This window comes from Psammomys obesus, unplaced genomic scaffold (assembly GCF_907164565.1).
Source record: "Psammomys obesus unplaced genomic scaffold, mPsaObe1.curated_primary_1811, whole genome shotgun sequence".
Taxonomy (NCBI): domain Eukaryota; kingdom Metazoa; phylum Chordata; class Mammalia; order Rodentia; family Muridae; genus Psammomys; species Psammomys obesus.
The window spans coordinates 12,493,403-12,513,183 of NW_026593286.1; the positions used below are offsets into that span (position 1 = coordinate 12,493,403).

Here is a 19,781-nt window from a genome sequence, read left to right on the forward strand (position 1 = left end):
ATTCCAAAAATTTTTAAATTTCACAAAATTGTGTTTCTTCTTATACACAATGCCAATATTTTTAAAAACCTTATTGCTGATGATTTGTTTAAAAATGGGCACATCTTCTATTAGGTAAGTACAAAAGATATCAGCCAGGTCTGCTACTTACATTTCTGGTTGCACTGACCGGTGGCCTAAAAAAGCGCCAATGAAGAGAGGAAAGGGGGTTTATTTTATCTTTAAGTGTGCGGTTACATCCATTCATCATGGCAGGAAAGGCATGGCCAGTGACGACATCCATGGAAGGGTCAAACATTGCTGTAATCAGCAACTAAAACACACCTTACTCTGTTGAGAAAACCCTGCCACAGTCCATATAGACAGCATATTAAGGTCTTCAGAACAAAAATAAAAATGGTCCTTTGAACATAGGCAGACATAATTTTTTCTGTTGTCGGAATCCTTCTTGAGCATGGATATCTCGTCAGAGGCACCTGGCTTCTGACAGTCAAAGAGCCTGGGCCAGCACACTGGGGAGTGGGGAGAAGCAGGCCGTCAGGAATCTCCTGGGCTCAGGCCTGCACACTGGCACTCATGCCGTGGACATTGAGTGTCAGCTCTAGGTGTGTCTGTCCTGAAGGGCACTGACCCACCCTATGTCCCCCTGCAGCCCATCAGAACCGGGTGTCTGCGATCATCTTCAGCTTGGCCGCCGAGTGGGTGATCAGCACTGGCCACGACAAGTGTGTGAGCTGGATGTGCACACGCAGTGGGAACATGCTCGGCCGCCACTTCTTCTCCTCCTGGGCATCCTGCTTGCAGTATCCTTCAGCGCGCCCAGGCACTCCTCCCCGCCTCTCACCTCTGCTTCATTTGGAATGAATCAGTAGTTGTTCTGGAGACAGAATGACTCCTGTGGATGCAACCTAAAATCCAAGAACTTCTGCATCTACTTTTCTTTGGTATAGAGCATGTCTGTGAAAAGTAATGGCATGAATGTGTTCTCGGTGGGTGGCATTAATTCTTCTGAGAGCCCGGTTGTAGAGCCCGCGTGATGCAAGCGCTGTCCGTCATTCCTTCCATTACAAAATGAAAGACTTCGCCTTGCCTTGGGTGGGCTGCCGGGAGCATCATATGAAACTTCACTTCATGCTTTTTTGTTTTTCTTAATGGATGTGAAATGGACCTGTAAGGCTTACAGTGCTCTCACAGGTGCCTCAGGTTCCCCAGATGGTAACAATCCCAGCTTTAACTTCCCAGCTTTGCACACAGCTCACCTCTGCTTCAGGTGACTTCTGGTTGCTCTGTGTACCAGTGACAACAGGATGTAGACCATGAACACCCTGGGATAGTTCTTTCTTACAGTTGAATAGTACAGCGCAAGCTTACATTAAAAATATTACAAATATTTGTTATAGCCAGGTACAGTTGCGTATGCCTGCAATCCCAGTACTCAAGGAGACAGAGGCAAGTGGATCTCTGAATTTGAGGCCATCCTGGTCTACAAAGTGAGTCAGGACAGCCAAGGCTACACAGAGAAACAAAAATAAAAACAACAACAAAAAAACGAAAAGTACAAAAAGGATTTGTTAGGAGCCAACAAGATGGCTCAGCAGAACAGGTCTTTACTGCCAAGCCTGAAAACCCAAGTTTGATCCTTGGAACCAACATGGTGGGAGAAGAGAACCAACTTCCAAATGTAGTCCTCTTTCCTCTGCACATGCATTATGGATGGTTCCGTGGTACACCTCTCCCACAAACAAATGTGAAATTACTTTCTTAAATTTTGTTACAAATGGATGCATAACATGAGATAATTAAAATAAACTTTTACAATAGTACCATAGAATTTAGGCTCAAACAAGGGAGAAGTACTGATACGTTATCTTCTAAGTAAACTTTTTTTAAGACCTCTCATAATGGCTTTGCAGAACATGACACAAAATCACAGCCATGGCTTGGCTTGTAGTTCTCCTGACCTATGCTCAAGCATACTAGTAGCCACTCTGTTTTGTGGACAGTATGGTATTCTCTAGATGCCTGTGGTTGCAGAGTAAAAGAGGAATAAATTGCTACTCGTAGTTAATATACTTTAAGATGGCTAACATCACAGATATCTAGATTATGGAACTACCCACTGTAAATTAAAGTAAGCCATTGTCTTCATTTAAAGTTAGATTATGTAGACCAAAAGGAAGATGAGTTCATGTCCTGCACTTGCTGTCAGTGTGACATCATTTTTATAGGTATTTCATAAAACAACACCCTGACTCATTGTGTGTGTGATTGCTGTTTTCAGTGTTTCCTATTTTATTCCCTAATGTTTGATTACAGCTTGACTGTAACTGCCTGTCTGTTCTCTCTATCTGCTCTCATGATTTTTATTGCTGGTTCCTATGATACTGCCCTTGACATAATAACCATTGGCTGCTACTAGCTTTCCTTATGAACCTAGCTGCTTTAGTTCTTCTTTCAGGGTATACCTATCACCTAATTGCCATTTGCTCATTGCCACCATGATTTCAGGTTTGTGTCGTTGTTATAGAATATCTGAGTTCCATGTTAAGCTTTGATTATGGCTTGCATTGCCTACTCTATGGGAATGGGTTGAGATGGATCCTGTTATCTGGCCTTGACTGCTCCTCCTCAGGTATGATCTAGACACCCAACACGCCTTTGTTGGCGATTACTCGGGACAGATCACCCTGCTGAAGCTGGAGCAGAACAGCTGTTCAGTTATCACGACCCTCAAGGGACATGAAGGTAGGCTCCAGTCACAAGTTTTTCACCTAGGTCAGGCATCCAGATTCAGTCCTCAACTCTGGTTTTGGGAGTGTTCAACTCCTTGTGATCTGCTAAATTTCAGTTTGAATTCAGTTTGATGGGATTAAAAAGAAAATAAAGTGACGGTCAGCTGTCAGGTCAGTTTCATGCATCAGAAATTCTGTCTAAATTGCTCAAATGGATGCTTTGTGTGGCTTACCCTGTTTATTGATTGACCGATGGGTTTTTGAGGTGGGTCTGACACTAACCCAGGCTGACCAGAAACTTAGCATGCGGCTCAGGCCGGCCTCACCTCATAGTAATCCTCCCCTATCAGTCTCCTAGGTTCCGGGATTGTAGTTGTGAGCCACCATGCCCAACAACCTTTGAAAAGTATAGTTTCTATAAGAACTTCTCAGTGGTGAGGAATTGCACTGGTTTTGAACCCAGGGCCTGGGGCATGCCAAGTGAGAACTCTACCACTCCCCTCCACCTCCCTCCCCAGAACATTTCTTTTTACACAGAACTTTGGAGAGATTCTCATTACTCTTGTTCTTCTCTCAGTTTCTGGTACCATTAGCGAAACTCCATGGGCTGGCCAGCCTCCAGCTTGGTCATTGTTCTCTGGGTCATGACTCAGGGGAGTGGATCACTAGACAAAGCTCCCATGTTTCTGTGGTACAGTGTGGTGGCAGGGCTCTGTGGAGAAATGTAAAATTCCGTTGGCCTAGTTGGGTAAACTTTTTATGTACCTATGGATGATAAGCTGACCACTGAGCTGACCACTGAGATGAAATGCAGTGTGGTTTTCATATAGATTGTTGGATCCCATTTCTGTGTGAGTCACATACTGGAACTTTGAGGTCCTCTAGCTTAGACTACAGAATTGATAATTTGTTGAGCAGATTGATACTGTATTTACTTCAGATGGTACTTAGGCCTTCAAGTGCAACAAGTTGGCTGTATTCACTTTCTAGCTAAGTTGTTTAGGTGAGATAGACTGTCCAAGATCTGGACTCTGTGGGAAAGGTCTCAAGGAGAATGGATGGGGCTTTAGAAGGTGTTTGCAGAGAAGCAAGGCTCCCGATGCAGCCATGTCCCAAGTTTGGACCCCTGTACATGTCTCACGACCCCTGTACCTTTCAGAGTTCTTGGGCTTCTGAGGGCAGAATGGGTTCTGAGACTATGTAGTGATTTTCAGTGTCAGACCACGTTAATCCATTGTTTAGGCCACTAACAGACACACGAAGAGCCATAGGATTCAACAGAATTCATTTAAAAGGGGGCGGAGGGGGTTTCCTAAGCTGGTTTCACTGAGTACTTTTTTGTTTTGTCTTTCACTTTTGTTTTCTTTAGAGAAAGTTTCTGAGAGAACCTGCCTTTTCTTGCTGGCGAAGGAGAGCTCGTTAGTTCCCATCCACCCTTAGGAGCATTTTTACCATGTGCCACTAGCTCAGGGTTACTGTTTGTTGGTAGCTGTGTCCTAGACCAGTAGTAACAACTGAAGACACCCCTGGAAGAGGAAATCTCTAGAAACAAAAGATTTCCCCACGGGCATCCAGTTTGATAAGCTAGCAAAGTGTGAAATGTAAGGGCTTGATTTATTTATTTATTTTTTAGCTGAATTTCTTTGGAGTATTTATTTGGTGCAATTGCTCCACTATTTTTTCTTGAGACATTAATTTTCACAGATAAAAAAGCATCTTAGGGTAAATGTCTATCAAATCTCATGGGTCTAGAGTAACCTAGATTTGCATCGTGTGTAAAATATCACATGTTTAGTTCATGATATGTTGGAGGGATTTTTCTCCAGAAGTTTTCTGAACTGATGTTTTATATTTTATATCTAGCTACTTTATGAATTATTGGCACAGAACAAGGAAAAACTTTGAAAGCCTTTGTATTCAGAGCTGTGTGGCTCACGGTCAGAAACTCTCATCTTCCAAGTTTGGATAATGAATATCCAGTGTTTTCTCCATGACTCATGAGAACGTGGTTTGAATGACCCTTTGTATGACAAAGATAGATGTTTTACTCAAAGGCTCAGCTAGTAGTTGGGTTCCCACGGTCGTGCATGGTCTCAATGCTGAGTTGTGTTTTATTTCTCTTAAACCCCCCTCCCGCCAGGTAGTATCGCCTGCCTTTGGTGGGACCCTATTCAACGGTTACTCTTCTCGGGAGCATCCGACAACAGCATCATCATGTGGGACATCGGGGGAAGAAAAGGCCGGACTCTCCTCCTTCAGGGCCACCAGTATGTGACCATTTGGGGAGGGGGTGGGAGGCAGGCGGGGAGGGCAGTGGTACTCTGTCCTGTCTTGTAAGACAACAACCTGAGGGGGCTGAATGCCCTTTAACTGTTTCTGTCAATCCTAAGTAAAAGCAGAACGGAGGGCCAGATATTCTTCCTTGTGAGTCCGAACAGGTCACTGCTCCTTTCTCCCGAGGAACAGCCCTGTTGAAATATCTACTTAAAGCACGCATAGGTTAGAGACCAGAAGCGAGTTCATTGACCATGGCAGATTGTGTGTACTGAAGTACCGGGCTACTCCTGCACTGGGGACATACACGCTTCCTTAAACCCTAGGATACATTTGATCAAAAAGTACTGGGTGCATGAGCACCCTCCGTCTCCTAAGCTGGACACTTGGGGCTGGTCTTGGAGCCTTTGAAAAGGAGTGCCTTCTTTTTCCCCTTCCTGCTTTCCTTTCTTCCCTGTGCTGGTCACACTGGAGCTGTTTGCCGTCATTACAATCAAGTTGAAATTTAGCCAGGAAAAAAAATTAGATGCCAAAGTTAACAGGTCAGGAAATTGCTTGCCTGGCATCCGGGTCTGAGAGACCTCGGGAGGAGGGCAGAGTTCTGCTACCCATGTGCGCGTGAGTCACCTGTGGCTGCATGTGCAGATGCTGTTCATGGTCCAAGTGACCTGACTACTTCTTCATATGAACTGTGTTCCAGTAAGAGTAACACCCTGTTTTGTTTTTAAAGAAGTAAATAAACTATGTGAAAGAGAGATCGTGCTGACAGACACACCGACTATAGTTCTCATCCCTGTCTGACTTGTTGCTTAAATGACACATTCAGAAGGACTAGCTTTTATTTTGTAAAGACTATGATCTGGATTCTTGTCACCGCTCGAAAGGAGATAACACCCGGCAGTGGAAGGAAAGGGGGCTCCCGTGAAGAGCTTCTGGGTTTTACCATGTTGACACAAGTTGACACATGTTGTCCCATTTGCAGTGACAGGGTGCAGTCACTGTGCTACCTGCAGCTCACGAGGCAGCTGGTCTCCTGCTCGTCAGATGGGGGGATTGCAGTGTGGAACATGGATGTCAGCCGAGAAGAGGTAAGAGGCAGGAACGGGGAGGCGGGTCAGGGCTGAGCCACACTCCGGCTTTCCAGTTGTTCACCTTGCAGAGATGTGGACAGTCCCGGCTTTCCGCTGCTCCAGCTGTGGCTCATTATCTAACAAAGTTCAGCCTGTCTTTTCAAGTTTTTAAATTAACTTATTTTATTTATATGTGTGTATGTATGGAAGTATGACATGTGTGTATTGTGTTCATGTATATATGTGCATGGGTGCAGGCTTCATAAGCATGTGAAGGCCAGAGGTCAAACTTGGGCATCTTTGTCTCTTGCTGTCCATCTTAATGTTTGAGACACCAAGTGTAGTACTCACTGATTTGACTAGACTGGCAAGGCCCAGGGACCCACCTGTCTCCCTCCCCACCACTAGGATTACAGGCATTTGCTACCATGCCTGGCTTTTTGTGTGAATGCCTGGGATCTCAAAAGCACGTTGCTGATTCCACCATCTCGCTGCTGTGCCGTATTCTGTACTGGGTGAGAGTTTCTGCCATTGATTAGCAGTCAGAACAGATGGGCAGCATTTAGGATGACTATCAGCGTGGAGGACTCTTTGCAACCAGCAAGTCTTCTGGCTCCTCCAAGGATTTGGACTCAGGGAGGCCATCTGAGGTATTCATGTAGCCCCAAAGTGTTTCAGTTTTGAAGCCCTGAGAAGGAAGGATGTCACAGAGCTAAGCTAGGCAGTTGTCATTACAGGGAGAGTGTACCTCTGTTCTCTGAGTCCATGCTGATAAAGTTTTCTTTTCAGGCAACCTGATTTTTAAATTTCATTGAGCCATTAGCTAGGAGTGAGACCTTACTTAGACAAGTGTTTTAATCTCTGAATGTCTGTTTCCTCTTCTACAAAGTGAAGTTACGGCTTGAGGTGATGCCTAATGTGTCCTCCATTTCTTTAGAGTCTAATCGTCTGCTCATTTGAGTGACACTGCAGTGACTATTCTTGACCTTGTCATCATATGGGTCTTTAATTATTCATCCCAACCATTCATCTGCAAATAGATTCTAGTAAGAAGGATGTGTACATCCATAGGCTTTTTATAGCTGTCATCAGACGGCTTCCAGGCAGGATTTCCTGCTCATCTCTGCTGGCACCAGTGATAGCTGTCTTTGCTTAGTGGCATCTGTGGCTTGTGGTGATGATATAGCAAAGGTGTACTCCCACGAGGAGTGGTGGATGGTGAAGACGGAAGCTTCAGAAGCTTTCATCAGGCACCTCTATGGTGACCACACTGTCTGGCAACTCAGGGGAAGCACACGGTAAATGCCTTGGTGTTATGTGGTTTTTAAATGTGTATGTGTTTGTGTGTGTACAGGTATGTATGTATATGCATGTATGTGTTTGTCTGTGTCCCTTGTGTGTGTGCATACAGATGCACGTGCAGAGGCCAGAGGATGACATTAAGTGCCCTTCTGTATCCCCTCTGCGTTATCCCCTGAGACAGGTCTCTCACTGAACCTAGAATTCATGGTTTTTGGCTAGGCCGGCCAGACACCAGATCCAGGCAATCCTGTCTCTTTGTTGACCATCTCTCACTGTGTCTGGCATTCATGAGAACTCTGGGGGTCTGAACTCAGGTCTTCATGCTGGTACAGCAAGGCTCCTGTTTACTGGGCCATCTCTCCAATCCCTGTGATTTTTTTTTAAATGCTTCATTGTGACAGGTGTTGGGTTGCCTGGTGGTGTGCCTTTTCCCCGTCCTACCCTGTAGTCATTGTGTAGTTTAGCGTGCCGTATTATGTCATTTCTGTGGGTGCCGTGTTATTTCAAAGTCACCCCCACCCCCAAAAGTTTCTGTGTGTGCATGGCTCCACTCCGTGTTGCTTCATAATATCTTATGATTCTCACTGAGTAAGCTTTAGTTTTTAATAAATCCCATAAGAACTAATCAGGGACTTCAGTCTATAGGAAACAGTTTTCAGCTTCTTACCCACAAGAAAGTTGCCATCCTGTGAAGAAAGTAGACTGCCCCTAAACGGATAAAATGTGGTGTCTAGTGCAGAGGTGTGCTAATTCTCAGGTTTCCTGGCGGCTTTGGGTGGCAGACCAAACCGGAAACTCTGGTTACATGACTGATGATTAACTTCTGGTTTTGCACATTCTAAGACTCTTTTGGTAAGTCTTGGGGTGGTGTGTTGCACAACATGCTTAGCATCAGTTCTGTGTTGCTGCGTGATAGGGCTTTCCCTGCAAAGGTCTATTAGGACTGTGTTCTGTGTTCCCTGGCTGCTAGCTGTATCCACCAAGAAGAGCCGGTGTGCCGTTCTGTTTCCTGGGTTCCCATCATTTCCCAGTCTTCTGAGAGAGCAGACATGTGAGAAGGTGGACAAGTTTCCTGCGTAGTCACTGTTGGGATTCTCTCATGGGTTTAACCACTCTGATTTCACCCCGCCCTTGTTATCCTTGGTACATTCTTTCAGAAGATGCAGTCAGGCACTGGGAGCAGCACCCTTCCTTCAAGTGACACGATTGTGAACTGCAATTGCACGTGTAGAAAAAGATAAATATAGTCCTGTCAAGGTGCTTCCCGTGTGGCATAAACTACTTCCTGTTTGTCATCTCTGCAACATGAAAGCAAATTCTATCAAAAGAGGTGTTATTTTTAGTAGCCATTAATTTTTCCTAGCTGGGGGAATGCAGCACAAAGGTGAACAGCCATCTGTGAGGTCTGACCCTGTCAGGGATTCGTCCAGTGCTGGGTCTTCCTTAGCCAGGGCCTAGAGGAGAAAATATGGGTTCCCAGTTCTGCACTGCTCACCTGGAGTGTCCCTGGAGGTTACCTGCCCATACTGACTGGACTGTTTCTAGTCTACCACGGCTGTCAGCCCCCTCCCAGAAGAGAGCACATTTGCTTCCCTGACAGTTTGTCATTAGGGCTTTTTGTGTGGTGTGTGTGTGTGGGGGGGAGTATGTATATCAAGTGTGAATGAACAGGTGACAGTAGTTACGGAGACTGTTTAAACCAGCCGACTTCAGAATGCATAATATTGTCCCTGTCTATTGGTATAATATATAGCTACTTCTGTACTATATATAGATATGTAAATAGTATAAATGAGGTAGCAGCTCGTGGCAGTAATTAAGTAGGATTATTCTTGTATTCCCTTTGTTCGGATTAGACAGGTGGAGCAGGCTATGGAAAAGAGATAAAAAGTCACCATGCTTGGTAAACATCCTCTCTTCTGGGCTGAGGGGGCTGAGGATGTCGCTGAGTGGTGGAGCGTTTTTGCTCAGTGTAGGTGGCTAGGCCCTGGCTCACACACACACCCCTCCCGGTGTGCTCTCTTTCTGAAAACAAGGTCTCTTATAACCCACTCTAGCCTGGGACTCTGTGTGGCCTGAGCATGACCTTGGCATCTGGTCTTCCTTGGCTTCACTGCCTGAGCCCTGGGATTATAGGCATACACCACCACAGCTGACCTCTGTAGTGCTGGGCTTCAAACTCAGGGCTGCCTCCATCCTGGACAGGCACTCAACAACTGAGCTTTGTCTTGGGCTCCGCTTCGCTGTTCTAAGTGCAAACAACCCTTTATCTCCATAGACAGCTCTCATAGAGCCAAATGGCTAGTAATAACTTGGGATTTAACACCAACTTCTGAGCATTAAAATACAACTATGGATGTTCTTGTGTTAACATTTGTTCCAGGGCTGGAGAGATGGCTCAGAGGTTATGAGCACTGGCTGAGTTCAAGTCCCAGCAACCACATGGTGGCTCACAACCATCTATAGTGAGATCTGGTGCCCTCTTCTGGCCTGCAGGCACACATGCAGGCAGAATGCTGTATAAATAAATAAATCTTAAAAAAAAAAAAAACATTTGTTCCAAAACACATGTCTATTTCTGCACTGATTATAGCTTGCTATCTCAAGGTATTAAAAGCATATTTTTTCTTCCCTTGTGTTCTTCTGCCCTCTAGTTCAGCAAAATAATACTTTGTCTTGATCCGTGGCTCTCTGAAGCCAGAACTTAGCTGTCACTCCTCAGAACCATGTTTTGAGACCCATGTCATAAAGGGAATAGAGCCCTTTTGTAGAGGCTGTGGGGATTATGGTGGACAAGCAGGAGAGAAATAGAAATAATTTTAGTGCTATATCTGAAATAAGAACTGAGAAGGCCCAAAGTTTTGAGAAAGTAGTAAGAAAGATGCAGAAGGCAACCTTTGTTTGTGTCACCTTTCTCTAGAGGCTTCATTTTCACTGCATGTCTCCAGCAGTTGATGTGACTCAGGTGGCCTGTGGTTCTGTCAGCCCCCTCCTCTTCATATGTATTTTTTTTTTGGGTTGTAACATTAGGATCAAGCAAATGATCTTTTATTCCATGACCTCTGGAGTAACTTATAGGAAAGAGTCATCACTACTGCCCCTGTTATACCCTATATCATTAAGTTCGTATTAGAGCACATGTACCTTGCCCATTTGTTTGTTTAGAGACATGTTTATTCTGTTCCTAATAAGTATCTTTGACATTTAGATTTCTGTTTCAACAAAAATGCACTGAAAAAGTGTCTGTGGCAGGTGGCTGTATGTGAAGAGAACACAGTTCTCAGTGGTCAGCTTGCAGGAGGGTCTACCATAGCTCACTGCCCAGTGGAGGACACAGGACTCACATGACGAGTGGACCTGTTCCTGAGAACTGGACAGGACAGAGAGGGGTGGGGAGTCTGCCTGGCACGCTGCCCACACAGAACAACCAGACTTTTGTATTTTATCTATGTCCCCTACAGTGGTTTTGCAAGGAGTTCTAAGAGGTAGTTCAGGCGAAACAAGAAATGGGTTCTTATTTAAGGTGATACAGATTACAGATAACTCGAGCATAAAGAAAGAAACGTAAGACAATCCTAGATTCTAGCTCTTCTCTTTTTGTAGATAACAAATTGAACAACTGGAAAAGTACTGCTAAAATTGTCATGATTAGTCAGAACATAAGCATGAGTCAGGTATGGTGGCCTGCACCTGTAATTGTAGCCCTTGAGAGGCTGAGGCAGAAGGATTGCTATGAATTCCAAGCCAGCCAGACTGTATAGTGAGATTGCCTCCTAAAACCAACCAACATAAAAACAACAGAAATCTACACACCATGTTCTTGACCATGGCAATCTCAGCTAAGATACATTGTGGAATTTAAAAGAAACATTAACTCCAGAAAGTTCTAGAACTCTGTACTAATGTCTGAAATGCAAGTGTAAACACATAGATATTGGCTTTGCCTTCCTCCTGCCCCCAGGCTCCTCAGTGGTTGGAAAGTGATTCCTGTCAGAAGTGTGAGCAGCCCTTCTTCTGGAACATAAAGCAGATGTGGGACACCAAGACCCTGGGCTTGAGACAGGTGAGTAGCCAGCACTTACTCATTCTGTGAAAATTTTGTATCTCATCATTTTTGTCATTAATTTGAATTTTTAAAAAATTATATTTTGTTCTTACAAATGGGGTTAATTCCTCTACTGTTCTATGTCACTGCCATGTGACTGGTACGACCATGTGGCCTGTTCTGGGCCCATGAGACCATTTCCCTAACTGCTGCATTGCTTGCCCTGCATTAAAAAACTAGGGGTGCCTGGAGGAACTGTAGAATCCCTTGTTAAACTGTGGAAATTACTTGTGTTTTGGACTCTTTCTTATTAAAGTCAGTGTTTTGTACTAGCCAAGAATAAATGAGGAATTTCAGTGATATGCCTTAAGCTGTCACTAACCAAGTAGGTAGCGGCCCTCCCCAGGCTGCTCTCTGACCCTGTGACTGTTAGTTCATTTCAGGTTGTGTTACTATAAATATACCTGGGGACTGGAAAGGTGGCTCTGAGGTTAAGAGCAATCTTACCTGCTATTCCAGAGGTCCTGAGTTCAGTTCCAGGAACCACGTGACTCATAGCCATCTATACTGATGCCCTCCTCTGGCATGCAGACGTACATGCAGATAGAGCAATTCTTTTTAAAAAGGGCGTCTGGAACATTTTCATTAAGACTTTCTCAAATTTCTTTCTTTCTCTCTTTCTCTTCTTTTTTCTTTCTTTCTCTCTTTCTTTTTTCTTTATTCCTCTCTCTTTCTCTCTCTCCTTTCCTCCCTCCCCCTTCCCTTCCTCCCTCCTTCCCTCCCTTCCTTCCTTCCTTCCTTCCTTTTTGAATTAAGAAACATGTCCCAGGGCTGGCAGATGGCTCCAAGGTTAAGAGCACTGGGTGTCCTTCCAAAGGTCCTGAGTTCAACTCCCAGCAAACAGCTGTGCTCATAACCATCTATAATGAGATCTGGTGCCCTCTTCTGGCAGTAGGCACACATGCAGGCAGAAATAATAAATCTTTTAAAAAAAGGAAAAACATGCCCCATAGCCAGGCATGGTGGCACACCCCTTTAATCCCAGGAGGCAGAGGCAGGTGAATTGCTGTGAGATCCAGGCAAGCCTGGTCTACAAATCAAGTCTGGGACAGCCAAGACTACACAGAGAAACCCTGTCTCTCACCTCCCCCCCCCAAAAAAAAATGCCCCAGTAGCCTATTTCCGAGTTAGTGGTAGCACTAGGTACTCCCATGGTCCCTATGTCCTGCAGTAAAGTGCGTTCCTGCACTGCCTCGAGGGTGGCCGCTCACTTAGGTGGGGTATGAATTTGGGCAACTAAGTGAGAGTGTGGTGATTTTGTTCACTGTTGGTGAGGGATTTGCCTGGCATTTGTTTGTGTTAATAACTTTTCTCTGCCTCCACTCAAAGAACGACTCCTCATAAGGCTCCATGCAGACTGTTAGCCAACGCTGGGCTTCTTTTTCCCAACACCCTGAAATGCCCTGAAATAGCTGAGTCTGTGCGGTGCTTGTGTAGTGGTGAACAGCACTTTATAGTTGGTGGAGTGTTTCTTCCACAGAAAACACCTCAGAGTGAATGTTACTCTAATGCATTCATAACTAACAGAAGAGCGAGAAAGAAATGCTCATGAAGGGTTAGTGGTTACAGTGTGTTATAGTCAGTAGTAATAACTGGAGGGTTTTGGAATGTCCTGGAGACTCATTTCCTGAATCAGAGTTCAAAAGGTCAAAAGAACATTATTCCCCTGAGCAGATTATTTAAAACTTACTTCAAAACTCTTCTTTGATGAAGGATTAGGTTTCTCTGTGTAACCTTGGCTGTCCTGGTGGTCACTATCTCCACCTCCCAAGGGTGGCGCAGCCACCACCCAGCAGGAATAGCTTTTTTTTTTTTTTGCCAGAATCTCCAGAGATTGTTTCTAAAAGAGTTGAGTCTGGCTTGAATACTGGTGCAGACACAGCTGTTGTCCAGCAAGTAAGGAAGGGTTTTTTTGTTTTGTCTTGTTTTGTTTTGTTTTGTTTTGTTTTGTTTGGAGGACCCTTGCCTATTAGTAAAATCGAGTCCCCTGTCCATTGATGCTGCAGTGAATGCTGGGGTTGTAGCAAGCATATTCTCCCCTGCCCTGTTTTCCCTGCTTTTACATGAGTGCAAAGCTAACTCCTGTCTCCCTCCACCACCCCGGAAGCATCACTGCAGGAAGTGTGGGCAGGCGGTCTGCGGGAAGTGCAGCAGCAAGCGGTCCAGTTACCCAGTCATGGGCTTTGAGTTCCAGGTCCGAGTGTGTGACTCCTGTTACGACTCCATCAAAGATGAAGAGTGAGTCCTTGCTGGTCTGTGTCTTACTGCCCCTCGCCCCCTCCATCTAATGGCCGTGTAAATATGGGCAGCTGGAGGAAGGCTGCTAGACAGATTTCTACCCATGTGCTTATTCCCTCTGGCATGTCATTTCTATTCATTTGTTTATTTGAGGGGTGTGTGTGTGTGTGTGTGTGTGTCACAGCTTGGATGTGGAGGTTCAAGGACGATTTGTGGAATCTCTCTTCCTACCATATGATTCCTAAGTATCAAACTGGCGGGAAAAGTGCCTTACCACACTAAGCCAGCTCATCCATTCACAGGAGTCACTTTTGAAGAGAAATTCCTGCCCTAGCTTTGTGACTTTGAGCCACTACTATTTATCTCAAGCTGCTCCACTGGCTGGGACATATTTTTTTCTGAGTACCATGAGGATGGCTAGGGGCGGTCTAGCAGCTGACCGGCTCTTCTCAGAGCACTCTGTGCAGAGACATGCTCTTGTATCAGTGGACAGCAGTGGCTGAGTTGGCTGACTTTTGTCTACTCCTGCCAACTTAGTTACTAGAAGACTGTAAAGACCTAAGCTTGCTCTTCAGATGTTCTTAAATGACTTCATCAGACTTTCCCTGATGTGGACAGATCCTTTAGGAGAAAGTTACCATTGTTTTTCCTTTCTCCTTGAGGCATCGCTGCAGCATCCCAGGGGCCTACATCCCCACTCATGATGGTCAGTGAGCAGACAGTGGGAAGGGTACTGCAGAGCAGAGTGCGGCATCGTGGCTCTCAGGGGTGGCAGGTGTTCCGGCACTCCTTACTGAAGAATTGTACCCAGGAGCTCCTCCAGTGCTATTCTTCCTTAGTGCTTGAGGCTCATAGTTTATGTTTACATGCCAGTCTTTGGAATGAAAACAGTCAGTTCTATTCTGTGTCTTAACCCCTTCTTCACCTTTTTGAGGTCCGAGCATTGGAACCAAAGCTTCGTTAAATCTATGCACAGCCTCTACCGTTGAACCTCACCCTTAGGCCTTATGAAACCTTTTGTATGGCCTTGTTATTATCTTGGTTTCTGTACCCCTTTCATTGTAAAACCATTGCTGTATTTTCAGAAGACATTGTTAACACTGTTACTGTGTGCAAGCCACCTGCTTGCTAAAAGATTGTGTCTTTCTTAGCTTTGGGTACAGTCTGTATGTTTCAGCTGTCTTTCTCTTTATTAGTCGGACTTCTCTAGCAACATTTCATGAAGGAAAACATAACATTTCTCATATGTCCATGGACATTGCGAGGGGGCTCATGGTGACCTGTGGGACAGATCGTGTTGTAAAGGTGAGTTGGCCTGTTAGCGTCTCAGTTGAGATAAGTCATCCTCACACTGTGAGTGAGCTTCAAGACATTTCCCATACCATTGCCATTTGCCTTTGCTTTTTGTAATCAACTAATTGCCTGTTCAAAGCCCCAGTGGCGAAGCAGATGCCTGTGATTTCCTGCATCCTGACAGGGAGTCACTCTGGCTGTCATTTGGTCGTGAGGGTGAGGGCTAGGTGCCTCTTAAAACCTGTGGATTCTGAGCTGGCTGCAGTGTTTGCCATCTGACTTGAGTCTTTGCCAGTCCTCGTCTGTAGCGTTTTTTTTTGTTGTTGTTGTTGTTGTTTTGTTTTGTTTTAATTCTTTGCTAATGTTCCTTTACATTGTATCCTAGTTATAAGGAATAATCATGTTTTTTTTTAATTAAATCCCTAGATCACAAACAAAAGTTGAAAGTTGAAACAAAAGAAGTTGAGTTGTAAAACAAATGTTCTCTATTCCTAGACATAATAGTAAAATATTACTGCATTGTGTTTAGGTTTTAAGCTGCTACGTGAAGTGTTTTTTGTTTGTTTGTTTTGTGGGGAGGTTGGTGTTTTATTTTCAGTGTCGTTAAAAACTACATGTATGTAAGTCCTAAGGAGGTTTCTAGCCAAAAAAGACAAGACTGTCAGTACTGACTGAGTGTTCCTTCTCCATGTGCCTTCCTTGTAGATATGGGATATGACCCCTGTGGTGGGCTGCAGCCTGGCGACTGGATTTTCTCCACACTGATCCTGGAACTCGGTGATAAGCCGCTCCAATCTGCGCACAGCGACCTCCATGAAACGAAACCCTTCATGTAGCTCAGCAGCCACTGTCATGTAAATGGACAGTAGCCACCTGAAAAACAAATCAATATTTTTAAAAAGAAAAAAAAATTATAAAGGTGTATTTGGGGTATTTGTGGAAATTATCTGTGGGGACTAACACCAGTAAGGTCTGTCCATAATGGTCTCCTAAGGAATGGAATTTCCTCAGCAAAACTGCCTCGTGAACACTGAACCAGTGGGTAAGGGAAGACTACCCCAGCAAATGAAGGTTTTAGAGGGAAATTTTCTGAACAAAAAAGGTTAATGCTTAGAACGTCTTAAATGCAAACCTATGAGCACACATGGGGTCTACTAAGAGGGTCCTTTGAGGCCCCCGAGGGCACTCTGCTGTCCAATCAGGAGTTGGAGGAAGGGCTGTCTGTCTTCGGGGGAGGTGACCTGGTATAAGAAATGCAAGCTTGCCACATGGCTGTGCTCCACACTGAGTTGCTGATAAACTTCTTTAAGGTACCTGTTCTGTCAGGGCGTGCCACGATCTGCTCTTGGATTTGGCTCACTACAGTTGTTTCTGTCCCAGCCAGTGTCCCATGGGTGAACCTGTACAGCTGTCATATAACAAGGCAGCCCACATTCGTCCCTCTCTCCCAATCCTGCTCCGTGGACAAAGCTTCTTTTATGGTGCTGTTGTACGACCCTCCTGACATTTTTTTTTTTCTTTGTAGCTAATCATAACACATGGCACACTCAGCTGCCACCTTGGTGGATGTGACGCCATTAGCCTGGTCCACTCAACAGCCCAGTCCTGCCAACTGATACATTTGTTTGCAGTCCTGAGACAAGCCCTTGTGATATGGTGGCAATTTATGCCCCTCAGAGGAAGTTCTCTGAAGCTTTTGTATTCTGTTATGTTGTAGTTGTGACTAGTGTTATTCATACTGCATAGGAAGAAATTGGTGGCCCATTCCTGGTTATCAATCAGGTCTTGTATAGTAATCCCTAACTTGTAAATCACTTTCATAACAGTTAAAAAAGCTGTTGTATGAAATGCATTGTCCAAGTGTTTGACCAGATTATCAGGATGAGGCACAGAAGGGGGATGGAAAGCCTGTTCAGATGTTTATGTATGTTTGTGTTGACAATAAGTAGCTCATGAACTATTCCAGTAGAATTGGGAGAGCCAGTGGGAAAGGGCTGACTGCCTTAAAGGATAAATAATGAATACCGACAGCATCTTTGTGACTTTTGCTAATGGGTATCAATTAAAAATCTCACTGCTGCACTGTGTCGGATAACATCAAGATAATGGCCATTCTATCTGATAGGACTAAGGGACTAAATATGCTATTAATATGGTTTACAAGGAGAGAAAAGTTTACAACGGGCAGTAAAACTGATGTCCTAATGGCCATGACACAAATAATGAAGAAAGGAAAGGAAAAACAGCCAGGCATACTAGGTTGGAGATTTGTACTGAAAGCTCTTGTCTTCAAAAGTAAGATGAAAGGGTTTTGTTGACCTTTTTAATTTTTATGTTATCTCACCTTAACTGATGATCCTTCCCCAGAGTTGCCCTGCACTCTGCAAGATAGGCATTGCTAATGTGCTTTGGACAGGGACTGAGTGGCACTTGAAACGACAGTGGAGATGTTCTGCTTCTGCTTGGTTTAGTCCAGTCCGTGGTTCTGCCCAGGCAAAGGGGAATAGAACACAATGGAGTCATTGCCCTGTGGAGTAGTGCTGAGCCATGCACGGTTTTGTTTTCTTAAAAGCATCTGTAAAATGTGACTTTTGGACATTTGTGGTAGATTGAACTCAATACTCTATTTTTCAAGCTTTTTTTTTCTTTTTTCTTTTTTTTTTTTTTTTTTTGAAAACCTCTTGATGCAAAACTCTGTGTGGCATAGAGAGCATGAGGTTGGTTCAAGCCTTTTAAGGGGCTAAGCGAAATCAATGAAGAAATTTATATTTAAGGAAGAATTGGGGCAAGGGACCTTAGGAAGGAATGCAGACTGTTTGAAGGCAGTTTGCTCCCCACTTGGGCCTGTGATCACATCACCTTTCAAAAATGTGCATGTCAGGCTCACCTCATGTGTCACATGTCAGGTAGCAAATGGGGTCATATTTTTTATAGAGGGTGAAAATTATAGTCTCAAGTTTACTGACTGAAGGGACAGCAAGGCTCAAGCTTTGCCTTATTTGGACTCTGTTACTAAATGAGTCACTTAAGATAGTTCCTCGAGTAACAGTTACTGTCCTTTCCATCCCAGAGTTCTCAAGCTAATTTGTACAGACAAGGATTAAGAAGTATAGAATGTTCGAGAAGAGCCTTGCGCTTAGGTCTAGGATGTAATAAAGTGATGCCAAGTCTTTATTCTCAAAATGTCCTTCAGTGGTCCTTCATTAGTGGGTCCCAGGGAGAGGAACAGGTCTGTATATTGGTAGAAACCATTTCTATTCACTAGGTTGTAATTGTTTGCCACAGCTTAGTCTTAACTTTCTGCCTAGAGGACATCAACAAACACTCTTGCCGTAGAGTCTATCACTTTGTTCTCCCCCACAATGACTCAGTTTGTTAATATCTATATTTATTAAGCAGTCAAAATTTGATAAATAGAATAGCGGCTCAGACACAAGATTTTTTTTTTTTTTTTTTAAGATTAGGATTTCATGAAAAGTACTTTTTGATCTCTTTCTCTCTCTCTTTCTCTCTCTTGGTTTTTCAAGACAGGTTTTTTTTTCTGTGTAGGCCCTGACTGTCCTAGCCTTGCTTTATAGACCAGGCTGGCTTTGACCTCACAGAGATCTGCTTGTTGGACCCTCCCCCAAGTGCTGGAATTACAGGCGTGCGCCACCATACCCAGCTCTGATATCTCTTACATGACAAAAATCAAGTCACTATTAATGAAAATGATCTGCTCATTATAGATGGGAGGCTTAACAAATAAGTGATACATGCTAATTTCTGCCAGTGTCTATTGCTTAATTGTTAATTGTGAGCAGATTACTGAATGCCTCGTCTATTTTCTACATTTTATTTTACAATAACTCTTTGAGTAAGTTGAAGTTTAATTGTGTAGCAAATTTCTATCAGAGAACAATTTAAAGTGTTTTATTCTGTAGCCTTTTTTTGACTGGGAAGCAGAAGGTGACATGAAGTAATTCAATTTGTCCTTGTACAGCTGTGTTTCCATATAAAACAGTGCGCTGTGTATCCCAGCAAGGCTGGAAATTTTTGTCCTTTCTATTTGTGGGTTCCATTTTTGTGGGGCTTTTGTCTTTTGTTTTTTGTTTTGAGAATATGCATATAATAAAATATCCCTTGCTTGTTCTCATGCTGCTTGTTTTGTGTTTATCTTGTTTGCTCTGGTCATGGTCCAGGACATGTCTAATTTTACCTCACTTACTTGGCATCCTGTGTGCTCTGGGCAGGTTACCTGTGCTACCATTTTGAATGATAGCATCACCCCTCAAGTTTATCTTCCATCTGCATTTTACAGATGTCAAAATGAAGGCGCCTCTCTCCGTCTCTCTGCCTGTCCATCTGTCTGACTTAGAAGCAGGCACCTTCTCCATATACCCTGTCTTATAGTGCCAGCATGTCATGCTGTCGCATGGGAGAGTGGCAGGGTAGTGTGGTCTGTACTGAAGTTCAGGAAACTGTCCTGAGTCACCAGCTAGTGTTGCTCAGGGTGACTCTGAACAGAGCTGCATACAGAAGAGACATCCTGGTCCCAGCTCCTCTGTGCTCACAGCTCAGCCTTCTGAGGTGACACATGGTGGCTCAGACCCAGGAGAGCTGCGTCCTCAGCTAAGGCAGGAAAATGTCGTCCTAACCAGCCAAGTTACTGTGTGTTTCTCAAAACTAGATGTGACCCTTTCCTCTCAGCATCAAAATATTTTCATGATAGAGAAGGAAGTGGGTGTGGTGACACACACCAGGAATTCCAACATCTGGAGGATGTAA

The 19,781-nt window shown here is 44.2% G+C and overlaps 1 protein-coding gene across 1 annotated transcript in view; it reads left to right on the plus strand.

The window, feature by feature from the left end:
* The window catches only part of Wdfy1 (WD repeat and FYVE domain containing 1), a 47,451-nt gene extending 28,302 nt beyond the window's left edge, over positions 1-19,149 (plus strand). Inside the window, exons 5-12 of the mRNA XM_055616881.1 lie at positions 653-803; positions 2,633-2,745; positions 4,873-4,999; positions 5,989-6,094; positions 11,340-11,441; positions 13,591-13,721; positions 14,918-15,026; positions 15,720-19,149. Coding sequence (XP_055472856.1) covers positions 653-803; positions 2,633-2,745; positions 4,873-4,999; positions 5,989-6,094; positions 11,340-11,441; positions 13,591-13,721; positions 14,918-15,026; positions 15,720-15,779 — 899 coding nt within the window. The 3' untranslated portion in view covers positions 15,780-19,149. The remainder of the gene's footprint in view (positions 1-652; positions 804-2,632; positions 2,746-4,872; positions 5,000-5,988; positions 6,095-11,339; positions 11,442-13,590; positions 13,722-14,917; positions 15,027-15,719) is intronic.
* Positions 19,150-19,781: the final 632 nt, after the last annotated feature.